This window comes from Trichechus manatus, unplaced genomic scaffold, assembly GCF_000243295.1.
Source record: "Trichechus manatus latirostris isolate Lorelei unplaced genomic scaffold, TriManLat1.0 scaffold00244, whole genome shotgun sequence".
Taxonomy (NCBI): Eukaryota; Metazoa; Chordata; class Mammalia; order Sirenia; family Trichechidae; genus Trichechus; species Trichechus manatus.
In genome coordinates, this window is record NW_004444180.1 from 609,851 (window position 1) to 622,737 (window position 12,887).

Genomic DNA, 12,887 nt, shown 5'->3' on the forward strand with positions numbered 1-12,887 from the left:
GCGCCTGTGCGTGCACGCGTGAGTCCCGTCCCCCCGCGCCTGTGCGTGCACGCGTGAGTCCCGTCCCCCCGCGCCTGTGCGTGCACGCGAGTCCTGTCCCCCGTGTGCCTGTACGTGCACGCGAGTCCTGTCCCCCTTGCACCTGTGCGTACACACGTGAGTCCTGTGGGAATCACTGTATGCACCCATGATTCCCTTTCCCCTCTGCCCGACACTATTACGTGCATGCATGAGTCTGTGTCCCCCACCACCATGTGCAAGCCTGAGCCTACATCCCCCTCCCTGTTCCCACCCCTGTACATGCAGCCGTGAGCCCTCCAGGCGCCACTGCATGCACAAGTGATCCCTCATTCCCCTGGGCACCATCATATGCACATGTGTGAGCCCCCCAGGCACCAGTGTTTGCACATGTGACACCCCCCACCCCCAGGCACAATTGTATGCACGTGTGAGCCCCCCACCAGTGTATGCACACGTGACTCCCCCCAGGCACCAGCATATGCACACGTGTGAGCCCCCTGGGCACCAGCCTTGAGCTCCATCCCCCTCCTGGCCCTCGTGCAGACAGTGAAGCACAGCTTCTCCATGCCCTCTTTAGGAAGACGGAAGAAAGTGTTGGGAAGAAAGAAGGCCTCTCCCAAATCTTCTGTGAGAAGTAAGAGTTTAGGGACAAGATCTAAGAGACGCCAGAGTCGCGGGAAGAAGAGGAAAGGGAAGAAGCCGAAGGTAACGTGTGGCAGTGGCGCCGCAGCCTCCCCAGTTCTAAGTCCTCTGTGTTGCCAGGTGCTGAGTGTCATAGTTAAGGCCCGTTTTCTGTGTTTACTTAGTTGTCTGCTGATAAAATGAACATTCAACAGCACAGAATGAAGATGGGCTGAGGCAAGAGGCTCTCAGGGCCCTTTGGAGCTGGGCATGCGGGCGGGGGAGGGCGAGGCTGGGGCTGGGCGTGATCCTCCTTGAAGGCTGCCGGGGACCCCTTTGGGCAGGAGGGGAGGGCAGATACAAGATCTGCTCCACAGGCTGTTGGGGGCATGTTAATGGGTACCTGGGTCCAGAGCCAGGTGGAAGCCAGGTGTGGGGTTGCTCTCAAGAGAGGTGCTCACAGCAGAGGCTTTCCGAGGCAGAATGTCCACTGCGGGTAAAACTGGGTCTTTGGAGCTCAGTTGCCTGTTCCTGGCCGCAGCAATCAGACCGGGATTTCACTGTCAGCCCAGCCTCGTTCAGGCCCCTCCGCTCCTCCGGTTCGTGGCCACGGCCTGTCCATGTGCCCGTCCTCCGCGTGTGCACGTGGCCGTGTTGTTATCGGGCTCTTTTTGAAGTGCGTTATCCACACTTGGAGTACTAGTGGGACATCAGAGCACTTTAATACAAAGTATAAAAAACTGGATCACAGCTTTCGTTTGAGTGTTTGCTGCATGAGAGATTATGGCCAATTTCCTGGGTTTTCAGACAGAGTTCCCGAAGTGAGTAGAAGCTGAGGCTCTGCCCAGGTGTGGGAGTCTATCCCTCCATTGTTTCTCTCTGCTGCCTCCCAGTCCTGTGGCTCCAGGGTGCGCTTCCCTTGGAGGCACCTCCGGGAGCTCCGCCTGCGCCTTCTGTGCTCTGCCAGAAGTTTCTGGGCGTGGTCCCGAGGCACGTCTTCCGTCTGGCTGTTCCCTGCGGCCGCTCCCTTACTGCTGCCTGGGTGGCATGGGGAGGCCTGCAGGCTTCGCGTGGAGTGCTTCTCCAAGCGAGGACTCTCCAGCCAAGGAGAGGGCGGCTGGGCGGGGTTGTGGGGGATGCTCTCCTAACACCTGGAATCAGAATGGAAGCAGCCCGTGAAGCTTGGACGATTGTTAGTGATTTAGGGGTGACGACAGCTAGGATGTGTGGCTTCCGTGTTGGCTCCTCGGGTAGTTGTAGAAACACAAACTGGCCAGTCGGTCCCAAGCCGGATCTCGTTTCCCACGTTCCGAGTCTGCTAGAAGATGGTCTCAGCTCAGCCTGGTGGTCTGTCCACTGGGTGGGTTGTAGGTGTGTGAGGTCAAGTGAAGCCTCTCAGACTTCACGACTGGAATGTACAGACCCTTGGCCTGATATTTGGTGCGGTAATTAGCCCTCCAACTGGCATTCCAGAACCTTCTGACTGTTCTCATCATCTTGCTCTCCCTGTCGCTTAGGTCAGAGATGAGGTCACAGCACGTGTCCGCATCGCCAGGACACTGGGCCTCCGGAAGCCTGTCCGCGGCGCCTCCTTCCCATCTGTGTACAAGCCTGCCGACCCCTCGCTGGGGCTGATGCGGGCAGACATTGGAGCTGCGACTCTGTCCCTGTTCGGAGACCCTCACGAGCTGGACCCCTTTGACAGGTGACTGCCGCGCAGGCGCAGCTTCCTGCCCGGCTCCTCGGGCCTGGCCACAGTGTGCCGTGAGCTCTGTAGCCTCAGGTTCAGTTAGGCCGCGTGCAGGACAAGCCCTGGTGCCGTGTCCTCACGCAGAACCAGGCCAAGGCCACAGTCGCAGGTGATCTGGGGGTTGTTGGGAGCCAGCACCCCAGCCGGTCTCACAGGGTGGCATGCAGGTAGAGCGCTCTGCCACGTTCTGGATGCTGGGGCATGACCGCCACCCTGTGGTTGGCTCTTGCCCATCCGTGCTCAGTGCTGGGCCTGGGGGTGTGGTGCATGATGTCACCTGTTCCCTTTGGCCTGTGTCCCCCTCAGCAGTGAAGAGCTCTCCACAAACTCCACGTCCCCTCTGAGTGTCAAGAGGAGGGTTTTGTCCCAGTCAGCGCTGCGGTCACACCAGCCCGTGGCCAGGCCCATCTCCATGGCGATCTCTAGGTGCGTGAAAGCGGGCAGGTCCTGAGGTGGGGCTCCCGGGGATGCACTAGACGCTTGTCCCTGTGCGCCAGCATCCACCCTTGGTTTTGACAGATGTTCAGTCTTCCTGGTTCACACACACCCAACCCTGGGAATGAGAAAGTGGGCACAGCCAGTCCTGAGTCTGGCAGCTCGGCAGAGGCAGCTATAGGCTGCAGCCCATCTGGGGCCAAGCATGGTCGAGAGCCATGGTGCCTGGGGTGCTCTTGTGAGGGAGGAGGCGTCTGCCGTCAGCCGCAGCCTGAGCACATGCTGGGCGTGCTGGGGCCTCCTCTTGGCCGGGTCTTTCCTTGTCTGATTTCTCACAAGGAAGCACACAGACTGAGCCAGCAGAGCGGGTGGAGGTGCTCAAGGTGTCTGCCCCATCTGCTGGTGGCCTGGGCCGCAGGGTGCAGAGGTCATGCCCCCACCCCTGTCTCCTGGTGCTAGAGCTGCAGGGCAGGTCTCGTGCTCTCCCTTCTCGGCCCACACGTGCCCTGGGAGGGGACCTGGCCCCGGCCGGCCCCCCTGCTCTCCCTCCTCGGCCCACACGTGCCCTGGGAGGGGACCTGGCCCCGGCCGGCCCCCCTGCTCTCCCTCCTCGGCCCACACGTGCCCTGGGAGGGGACCTGGCCCCGGCCGGCCCCCCTGCTCTCCCTCCTCGGCCCACACGTGCCCTGGGAGGGGACCTGGCCCCGGCCGGCCCCCCTGCTCTCCCTCCTCGGCCCACACGTGCCCTGGGAGGGGACCTGGCCCCGGCCGGCCCCCCTGCTCTCCCTCCTCGGCCCACACGTGCCCTGGGAGGGGACCTGGCCCCGGCCGGCCCCCCTGCTCTCCTGAGCACAGCGTGGGTCTGCAGCACGTGCAGGCGGTGATGGCAGCCCACCCTTGTCTCTGTGCAGGAGGGGCGTTCCTGCTGCCGCCACGCCGGACCCTGAAGTGGAGGCAGCCCCCGTCCCCGACCTGGTGGGCAGCATCTTGTGCAGCCAGAGCCTCCTGATGCTGAGTGACGCCGACATCATCATCCACCGTGACGGCTCCCTCAGCGCCAAGAGGGCAGGTAAGGGCCCCCAAGCCTGCGAGGGGCGGGCCCGGCCCCTCTCCCACGCAGGACCCTGGGCCGTCTCGCACTTTTACTGGGCAGCTGTACCTCGGGAGGGGCCGCTCCTCCATCTTGGCTCTGGAAACTGAAACATGTTTCCTCAGTCTCCCCCTTTGCTTCCGTGGCAGTGGATTCTGTGGGTCTTGGCAGGTGGGTGGGGGGTGGGAGGGGGGTGAAGGGGCGTCTCCAGCTGTGGAGGGTTGGCAGGACCTACTTGCAGCACCCCCTTTCCTTGAGCACTTTCTGGTCCACGCGTGGGTGGCATGACCATCAGAGCAGAGGATGGAAGCATCTACAGCGCCCCCGGGCCATTGGACCCGGGGCCTCGCAGCAGCGAGGGCCTGCTTGTAAGTGCCTGCCGTACGCCTTCTTGTTTCAGCTCCAGCTGCTTTTCAGCAGAACTCCCTCAAGGCGTCCAGTGGCGCCAGGGACTGCAGGTCTGGCTGCGAGCCGCCCACAGTGCCACTCTCAGGTAGCCCGGCAGGTGGCCTCACCGGGAGCGGGCCCAAGAGCTCGGCCTTGACCTCCCACAACAGGCCTACCCCAGCCCCTGCCCCCGCCCCGGCCTCCTGGGTCCCCGCACACACGGCAAGGCCAGCAGTGAGATTGGGCCCCTCCGCAGCCCCACGGGCTAGGGCCGTCCAGACTCAGAAGTTGGCCAGCAGCACACTTGCTTCACACAGAGGCGCCCTGCCCCGGTTTAACGGAGACAGCAAGCGTGCTTCGCTTGCGGGTTCCACATCCCCCAAGATCTCCAACAGTAACTCTCGCTCACCATCCAGACGCCCAGTGCTGGGGCACCCCCTGAAGCCAGCTCCCAGGAGAAGGGATATCTCTGAGCTACCCAGAATACCAAAGATCAAGAGAGACGGTGGCGGTGGACACGTGGACTCGTCCCCGGCCCCTGGGCCAAGCGTTGAGATCCCCAGTTCCTGCATCAGCCGGCTGACAGGCAGGGAGGGCCCCACACAGCCGGGCCGTGGGGCGCGGGCAGAGGGCCAGCCCAGCGGCCGGGGCCCACAGGAGCCCGGTGCGCCCCCGGGGGGGCCCCAGCCCACAGCTCCCAGTTCCCACAGCAGCCTGGCTCCTATCGGAGCCGCGAGGGGGAAGGGCATGGGGTCGACCTTTGAGAGCTTTAGGATTAATATTCCCGGGAACACAGCCCACTCCAGCCGGCTCCCCAGTCCTGGGTTCTGTAACACGTTCCGGCCTGTCGACAACAAGGTGCAGAGGAAGGAGAACCCCTCGCCCCTCTTCTCCCTCAAAAAGACCAAGCAGCTCAAGAGCGAGATCTACGACCCATTCGACCCCACGGGCTCAGACTCCGGCTCCCCCGGCAGCAGCCCCGAGAGGCTGGGCTCCGGCCTCCTGCCTTCTGAGATCACGCGGACCATCTCCATCCACGGCCCCAAGGCCCCAGCCTGCCAGACGGTGCGCTGCGTCACCACCTACACCGTAGAGGAAGCTCTCGGGGAGGGGGACGCGCCCTCCCGGAGGCCCGCCTCCAGCGTGCTCAGGCTCCGGGACGGGGCAGCTGGCGGGGCGGCCTCGGACCTGGAGCCGGAGGGGCTGGGGGCGCCTGGGGAGGGGGAGGATGAGGATGCTCCCCGGCACAGCGCCTTCTTCAGCGCCAAGGAGCGAACGGTCACCTGTGTGCCGGTCGTGGAGCCCGATGCCCCACCCAGCCCCGACACGCCGCCGCCCACCACCCATCGCATCGTGGAGCTGCGCTCGCCGTCCCCCACCCGCTCCGACACCAGCTCCTGCGGTCAGAAGGGAGCCAAGAAGGCAAAGACCTCCGGCAAGGAGTCCAGGAGGACGCGGTCCCGCAGCCGCTCGGGGTCTCGCTCCAGGGAGAGGAGCTCGCGGTCAGCCTCTCCGTCAGCCAGCGAGCCCCACGCCAGGAAGCACCGGCCCAAGGCCAGGGCCCGGTGGTCCTCCAGTGAGGGTTCCAGCAGCCGGGACAGGGCCAAGAGAAAGAAGGCCAAGGACAAGGGCCGTGAGAGGAAGCGGGGCTCCTGGGGCCGCGCACGCAGGTCCCGCTCGCGCTCCCTGAGCCCTGGCAGCTCCTCTCACGAGTACCACGAGGGCCGGAAGAAGAAGGCGCAGCGCTCGGCGTCCCGGTCCCGAGGGCGCGAGGGCTCCCCGCCCAGCAGCCTGGAGCGCTCGCGAAGGCACAAGCGGCGGCGTGAGCGGAGCCGGGAGCGGGACAGGAAGGAGGGTGTGTCTCGGCCACGAGGGCGGCGGCACTCCAGAGAGAGGAGGGCGTGGAGGTCCCGGTCCCCCAGCACGGAGCACCGGGCCCGGGAGCAGCGGCGGCCCCGCTCCCGCGAGAGGCAGCCCCGTACCCGCTCCTGCTCCCCATACCGGAAGCCACCTGCAAAGGAGGCATCCCCACCCCCTGTGCATGATGAACCTGGGCCAGACGGAGGTGCCATGGCTGGGCCACCCACCCTGGCACAGGTAGCCTCGCCAGAGGTTCTTGCGGCTGGGGTAGACGAGGCCCCCACGGAGACGTCCCCCGTGCCTGAGGTGCCAGCTGAGAGTGCGCCCGATGACTTGGACTACGGGGACTCTGTGGAGGCAGGCCACGTCTTTGAGGACTTCTCCAGCGAGGCCGTCTTCATCCAGCTGGACGACATGAGCTCCCCGCCCTCCCCTGAGAGCACAGACTCCTCTCCAGAGCGTGCCCCACTCGGCCTTGCCCCACCTGTGCCAGGCCGCGCCTGCGATGTGGGCCTGGACACTGGCCGAGCCCTGGCCGCCATCCAGAGGGAGGTGTCCTTGATCCACAGTGACGACCCACAGCCCCCACAGCTCACAGAGGGCCCCCCTGAGAGGGTCCCCTGCGAGCAGGACTCCACAGGGGGGAGTCAGGCTGTGGGGATGCTGCCAGGGGGTAACGAGGTGGGGCCTCAGGCAGGTGGGGGGGCCAGGCCTGAGGAAGCCACCCCTCAGACACCTCTGCTGCGGTCAAAGGTTCCGGTGAAGAGGGTCACCTGGAACCTTCAGGAGGAGGGGGACAGCGCCCCGGCTGAGGACCCAGTGCCGCGTAAGTCTGGGTCTCTTGGCCCAGGGGGCCCCCTGCAGTCACTCTGCATGGGGTTGGCTTCCAGGGGCTGAGAAGCCAGTCCCTCCCGGGGTGGCGGAGGGGCAGAGGTGGGCGCTGGACCTGTGGGACATTCCGGTCAGGAGTGGCCATGGAGTACCCATCCCCGCCCGTCTGCTTCAGGAGCGTTGTTGCACAGGCCGCAGAAGCCCAGGGACACAGCCTGGGACGGGGAGGACTCGGGCCCAGCTGCCTTCTGCCAGGTGCCACCGTTCTCTGAGCCGCTGCCTCCCAGCCAGGCACTTCCTGAGCCTGCATTCCCCAACGTAGATGCCTCTCAGGTGGGTGTGTGGGCTGGAGCACGTGCGTGACCTCGTGGTGTGAGCCAGCCTTGGGCCAGTGCCGGGTGGCACACCCGGGGCAGAGGGCCTCAGTCTCCCATCTCGCCCCTTTCCAGTTCTTTTCTGCCAGGCTCTCTGGTGTTTCCGGAGAGAAGGCTCCCAGCACCTGGGCAGGATGAATGGGGGGGCTGGGCTTTTTACCCAGCTGAGCTGGGTGTCCTTTTCCCAGGTTTACAGCCCTGCCCTGCCTGTGGCCCTGGCCCTGCCCTCGAGCGGCCCACCCTATGCACCGGTCAGCCAGCCTGCGGTCCAGTTTCTCCTGCAGGGCAGCCTTCCCCTGGTGGGCTGTGGAGGTGCCCAGGGTCTGGCCCCAGTGCCCACCGCCCTGACCACAGTCTCAGAGCCAGCCGTCCCAGCCCCCGTGACCAATGACGTGGAGGGGAAAACCACAGCTTCCAAGCCCGCCGGGGAGAAGGCCAAGAACGAGGAGGTGAGTCCTGTCCCTGGCCCAGCCTCCTCTCCTGTCCTCGTGTCCATTGTGAAGGGGCCGGGATGGGTAAGGATGGGCGCAGACATGCGCTTGGTCCTTCTGGATCAGAAAAGGTGTCACGCACATCCTTGCTCGTAGTACATGAAGAAGCTGCACGTGCAGGAGCGGGCGGTGGAGGAGGTGAAGCTGGCCATCAAGCCCTTCTACCAGAAGAGGGAGATCACCAAGGAGGAGTACAAAGACATCCTGCGCAAAGCTGTGCAGAAGGTCAGGGGGTGGGGCCCGCAGGAGGTCAGGGGCCCAGCGGCCTGCAGATGTCTGTGATCTGAGAACCTCTGTCAGGTGTCAGTTGTCACCTGTGTGAGGTGTCCAGACCTGTCTGTCCGGAGTGCTTTTCAGACGTTAGCTTAGATGCTGGATGTCTAGGCTGCTGTTTCTGCAAGTCGAGGCAGCTGGTGGAGGGGGTCAGAGCAGCCCCTCGGGGTAGGCGGCCGGCCCCAGGGTCGGCTCTGCCTCTTACTGGTTGAGTCACCTTGGTCTGAGAGAATGGGGAGGTGGGTGGAGGGGACGGCGTTGTAGGCGATCGGGGAGTGTCTCTGCCATGCAGACTCACAAGCAGGGAGGCCGTTAGATGCTCTAGCCACCCCACTGCACAGACAGGAGAACAAGGCCCCGCGAGACCAGCAGGCTCGTCCGTGGGGCAGGTCTTCCAACGTCACACCCTTGGTCACGGCGCCTCCACAGCCCCGTGAGTGGGCGGAGCGCATCCCTGGATACCAGGGCCCTGAGGAGGACTCCTGGGTCCAGGCTGTGGGGAGGGGACTCGGGCGAAGCAGCCAGGCTGTGTCATTGTCCCTCTTCCCCCAGATCTGCCACAGCAAAAGCGGAGAAATCAACCCCACGAAGGTGGCAAACCTGGTGAGAGCTTACGTGGAGAAGTACAGACACATGCGGCGGTACAAGAAGGCGGACCCCGAGGAGGGGCCCCCCCCCCAGGAGGCCGAGGGCTGAGGCGGCCTTGCGGGGGTGCTCCTGCGTGGGCGGTGCTGGGCCCGCGTGTCTGCCGTGCGGGGCAGGCGCTGTTGTCAGGCTTCCTTGTGATCACCTGCGGTCTGAGCACCTGACTGGTTCACAGTTAACTGGACTTTTTATATGTATATTATAGAGGTACACAGTTGCCATTGCGTTCTAATTTATCAAACATGATTATCTTTAGAAACTTCTGGACTGACTCAGTATTTGCAAGGGTGGCATGTTTGGTGATCTGGGGGTTCCCTGATGAATCTCGCGGCCGGCCTCTCTCGCAGCAGCTGACCAGCAGCGCTGTGTATGTGTGCTGCTTGTTTAGGGATTTTCTCCTTCACAGTTAGGTTGCTCTCCTGTAAGAATTGCTCCAGCTTTCAGTGGGCAGAGCAGCATTGGCAGGGCCTGGGGCCGGCCGGCGGATTTGCTCCCCCATCCCCAGGGAGCCTCCTTCTCGGCGCCTCTGCCAGGCAGTGCCTTCCTCCCAGCTGTTTCCTGCCTTGAAAACAGTTTTCTGAGTTTTTTTTGGGCTCTAAAAGTATGTGTGGCCTGAACTTCTTCACTGTGAAGACGGGGGTCCTGCCCACCTCCCTTCCTGCAGGCCCCCAAAGCTCAGTCCTGGCCATCCCGGGCCCCCCCTCCAGCCACCCTTCAGTAATCCTGGTCTGACAGCCCCGTTCCCTCCTCAGACCCAGCCCTTCAGCAGAACACCACCACCACCGACTCTTGGAGCTGTTTTTATTCACCGGGGGGGCCCGGGGGGTCCAGCCTAGGGCGGCTGCCCCAGTTCCATGAGGAAGTGGTTGATGTCGTCATACAGGCTGTTAGAGCTGGATACGCAGAGGCCGAGGCTGCTGCTGTTGAGGGAGGACGTGCCCTCGCGCTGTGCGCCCTCGTGGTACATCCTGCAGAGCCAGGGCTCCAGCTGTGGGGGGGCGGGGGGGGCGTCAGCCGGGCCTGGCGGCGTGGTGGGCGCGGGGACAGCCCTGCGGGGGCAGTCTCACCTTCACCAGCACCAAGCTCTTCTCCTTCGGCCGCCCCGCAGACAGGTCCTGCCCAAAGCCCAGGTAGATGGTGTAGTGTGGGGAGCCCTGGCGCCGCCGTTCCCGGAACTCCACCAGCTCTGCGGAGAAGGGCTCCAGTGAGCGAGCCAGCCGGCAGGCTCGGGAACAGCCCTCAGGCAGGGTGCACCACTGACCCCTGAAGAAGACTCCGAAGTCAAAGATGGGGGTGTCGAAGTTGCGATGCAGCAGGCAGGCGTGGCTGGAGGGGCTGGCGGAGCCCAGGGGGCCGCCCACCTCCCAGTACACTTTGCACTTGCCCAGGCGCCGCGCCCACAGGCTGCCTCCACGCAGCTCCAGCTGCAGCCCCGGGTCCACGTGTCGCAGCAGCTCTTCCGTGTATCGCAGCTGCTTCTGGTCGGGGAGCTCGGCGGGGCTGGGGAAGGCCACGAGCTGCGCGTCCACGGCCTCGGCGGCGGGGCCGGGGGTCCGGTACAGGAGCACGCAGCTCGCGCGGCCCACCACCTCCTGCAGCACCGGGCGGCCCTTGTACAGGATGGTCACCTCCAAGACCGCCAGGCCGCCTTCTGCGCGGACACAACCGGTGAGCAGCTGGGAGGGGCGAGGGCCCGGGCCCGCCTTTGCCCCGCCCCCGGCTGCTCACCTGCCAGTGGGGCGCCGGTGAGGGGAGAGGGCGCGGGCCCCGCCTCCTGCGAGGGCTCCAAGGCGGGGGTCCAGGCGGCATCTGAGGAAGAAGGGCCCGAGCTGACACCTGGTGTCCTAGCCCTTCCCTTCTCCACTGTTCCCGGCCCCTCTCACCTGTCATCAGGGCCTGGTGCTGGGCCGGGGGCTGTGGTGGGCAGCTGGGGGCCGCCTCTGCCCATGGCAAGTACAGCTCCTCTGAGACAAGCGCTGGGCCTGAGGGGAAGGAAGATGGTGGGACCACCAAATCCCGCACCGCCGCCCATCGCGGTCCTATAGCCCTGTGCCCCCCCGGCCTGCAGCTACTACTCCTGACCACCGCCCCACCACCACCACCCTCACCCTTAGGGCCCCTGGAGGGCAGACCGTGCCCCTCCACCTTGCTCCTCCAACACAAGCCTGCCCAGACCTGCCCCTCCTGCTCAGTTCGGCCCTCCCGCTTGCCTCACCTGCTCCTCCTCCCTCCAGCCCATTCTCCCTTCTGCCCCTCACCAGGAGGCTGCTGGGGGGCTGAATCCATCCTCCATGCCTCTTCCAGCAGATGGTCTCCTAGGTGGGTGTGCTGCAGAGCCTGGTGCAAAAGGTCCCTGGCATCAGCAGCCGGGGTGGGCTGAGGGCTCGAGGTGCAGGGCTCAGATCTCTGTCCAGTTGCTCCAGCCCAGCCCAGCACAGGCTCGGGCCTCTCACCAGCTTCTCCCAGGAACGGCCCAGGGGGCTCACCCTGCAGGGAATACAGGGTCAGCATAAGTGGTCCCCAGCCTGGTGGGAGGTGGCACCCAATGCCCAGGAGGAGAGAGGTGGACAGGGGGCACCTTACCCTCATGAGCCGGCCATCTGTAGGGGCCTCTTCTTCCGTTCTGTCGCTGCCTTGACCTTGGGGGAGGGGGCATTGGGATCTGAGACACTGGGGCGGTGAGAACTGGGGGTGAACCCCTGAGTAGCCTTCTCTGAGGGGAGCGAGGAGCATGCTCTCGGGTTCACTGGTCCGAAAAGCCCTAACAGCTTCCCTTCCGTGATCCCCCTCAACAACAAGCCGGCACCACGCCCGGCCCAGGGTGATGGCCTTAGGGAGGGGGAGGAGGGACCCTGCTGTCCGGTTTCTAAAAACACAGGTCTGGCCCGGTCTTGCCCCCGAGACAGGCCGAAGTCGCCACACCCTCTGCCTTTGCTGGTCCTTCGCTTGGATCGCCCTTCCTCCCCTGGCTCAAGCCAGTAGCTCACCCCCGCGGGGCGCTCTCACCTCCCCAGCCCGGCGCGGGGCTGACCGCGTACACCTTGTGCGGATCCGCGGGGTCCCCCGAGTTGTCCTGCAGCATCACGAAGCGCCGCGTGCTGTGCAGGGCGCAGCGGAAGTTGGTTTTCCAGCCGGCGCGCTCCAAAGCCTCGGGGGGCGGCTGGGCGCCCGTGCAGCTGTTGGGCGGCCACCTGCCGCGGGCCACGGCCCACGCCTGCGGGGGAAGAAAGACAGTGTGGGCCCGGCGGGGGGAGCCTACAGGGTCCGGGGCCGAGCTCCCCCTGGGCGCTGGGGTCCCACCTTGAAGATGCGCGCGTCGGCCTCGCCCAGATCCTTGCGCGCGAAGTGTTTCCAGGGCACACGAAAGCGCGTGCGGGCCTCGTCCAGCCACCGCAGCCCCTCGTAGCGGCCGCTGCTGACCTCGTTCAGAAGCCACTCTCCAAACAGCACGCGTGGGGTCCCTCTGCGGGCAGAAGGGCCGTGCGAGTCAGGGCCGTGAACGAGACTCGCGGGCGGGCATCCGGGGTCGGGCCAGGAGCTCACCTCTCGGAAGCCAAGGCCATCGCTCCCACCGCAGGGAAGGGACAGTGACTGAGACAGGCCGGGGTGACGGGCTTTGGTCACAGGAGGCTGTCAGGTGTCACCACAGGTGAGACTGTTCCTGTGCCACCACAGGTGTGACTCAGGTGTTACAAGTGTGGGGTGGTCACAGATGGGGAGTGGGGTCTTGTGGCCACAGACGTTGCCTGGGTGTGGATTTCTTGGCAAAGGTGGCTATGGATGTGACTACAGATGTGGCAGGTGGTAGGTAACACGTGAAGTCACAGGTGTTGAACCAGCATCCACGCCTGGACGGTGGTCTCAGGCTGGATCCTGCAGAGACGCGAGAGGCCACGTGAAGGGGGCGGGCCAGAGGCGCCGGAAAAGCGAAACCGCCAGGCTGCCAGAAAACGAAACCTAAAGACGGGGTGGGGCGTCCCGTCTTCTCCGCCCCCAGCCCGGGTCCCTGTGCTCAGCCGCGACCCCACCCGGTCCTCACGCCGATCCCACCTCCACTCCTCAGTCCCGACCCACCAGTTAGCACCCGGTCCTCGACCCCCGGCCCTACT

At 65.0% G+C, this 12,887-nt stretch overlaps 2 protein-coding genes across 3 annotated transcripts in view; one reads left to right on the forward strand and one right to left on the reverse strand.

Moving 5' to 3' along the window:
• PHRF1 (PHD and ring finger domains 1) overlaps positions 1–9,169 on the forward strand; it is a 32,635-nt gene extending 23,466 nt beyond the window's left edge. For both annotated transcript variants that reach the window (XM_023724382.1, XM_023724383.1), the window contains 9 exons: positions 599–726; positions 2,160–2,347; positions 2,699–2,818; positions 3,739–3,896; positions 4,318–6,990; positions 7,171–7,328; positions 7,558–7,818; positions 7,957–8,085; positions 8,686–9,169. In XM_023724382.1, coding sequence (XP_023580150.1) covers positions 599–726; positions 2,160–2,347; positions 2,699–2,818; positions 3,739–3,896; positions 4,318–6,990; positions 7,171–7,328; positions 7,558–7,818; positions 7,957–8,085; positions 8,686–8,829 — 3,959 coding nt within the window. In that variant the 3' untranslated portion in view covers positions 8,830–9,169. The remainder of the gene's footprint in view (positions 1–598; positions 727–2,159; positions 2,348–2,698; positions 2,819–3,738; positions 3,897–4,317; positions 6,991–7,170; positions 7,329–7,557; positions 7,819–7,956; positions 8,086–8,685) is intronic.
• A 403-nt stretch (positions 9,170–9,572) lies between these two features.
• Positions 9,573–12,887, reverse strand: part of IRF7 (interferon regulatory factor 7) — a 4,056-nt gene continuing 741 nt past the window's right edge. The window contains exons 2-11 of the mRNA XM_004389409.2: positions 12,322–12,651; positions 12,079–12,241; positions 11,785–11,992; positions 11,362–11,417; positions 11,037–11,265; positions 10,662–10,760; positions 10,507–10,587; positions 10,040–10,429; positions 9,846–9,964; positions 9,573–9,766 (exon numbers count right to left, since the gene is read on the reverse strand). Coding sequence (XP_004389466.1) covers positions 9,611–9,766; positions 9,846–9,964; positions 10,040–10,429; positions 10,507–10,587; positions 10,662–10,760; positions 11,037–11,265; positions 11,362–11,417; positions 11,785–11,992; positions 12,079–12,241; positions 12,322–12,341 — 1,521 coding nt within the window. The 5' untranslated portion in view covers positions 12,342–12,651 and the 3' untranslated portion in view covers positions 9,573–9,610. The remainder of the gene's footprint in view (positions 9,767–9,845; positions 9,965–10,039; positions 10,430–10,506; positions 10,588–10,661; positions 10,761–11,036; positions 11,266–11,361; positions 11,418–11,784; positions 11,993–12,078; positions 12,242–12,321; positions 12,652–12,887) is intronic.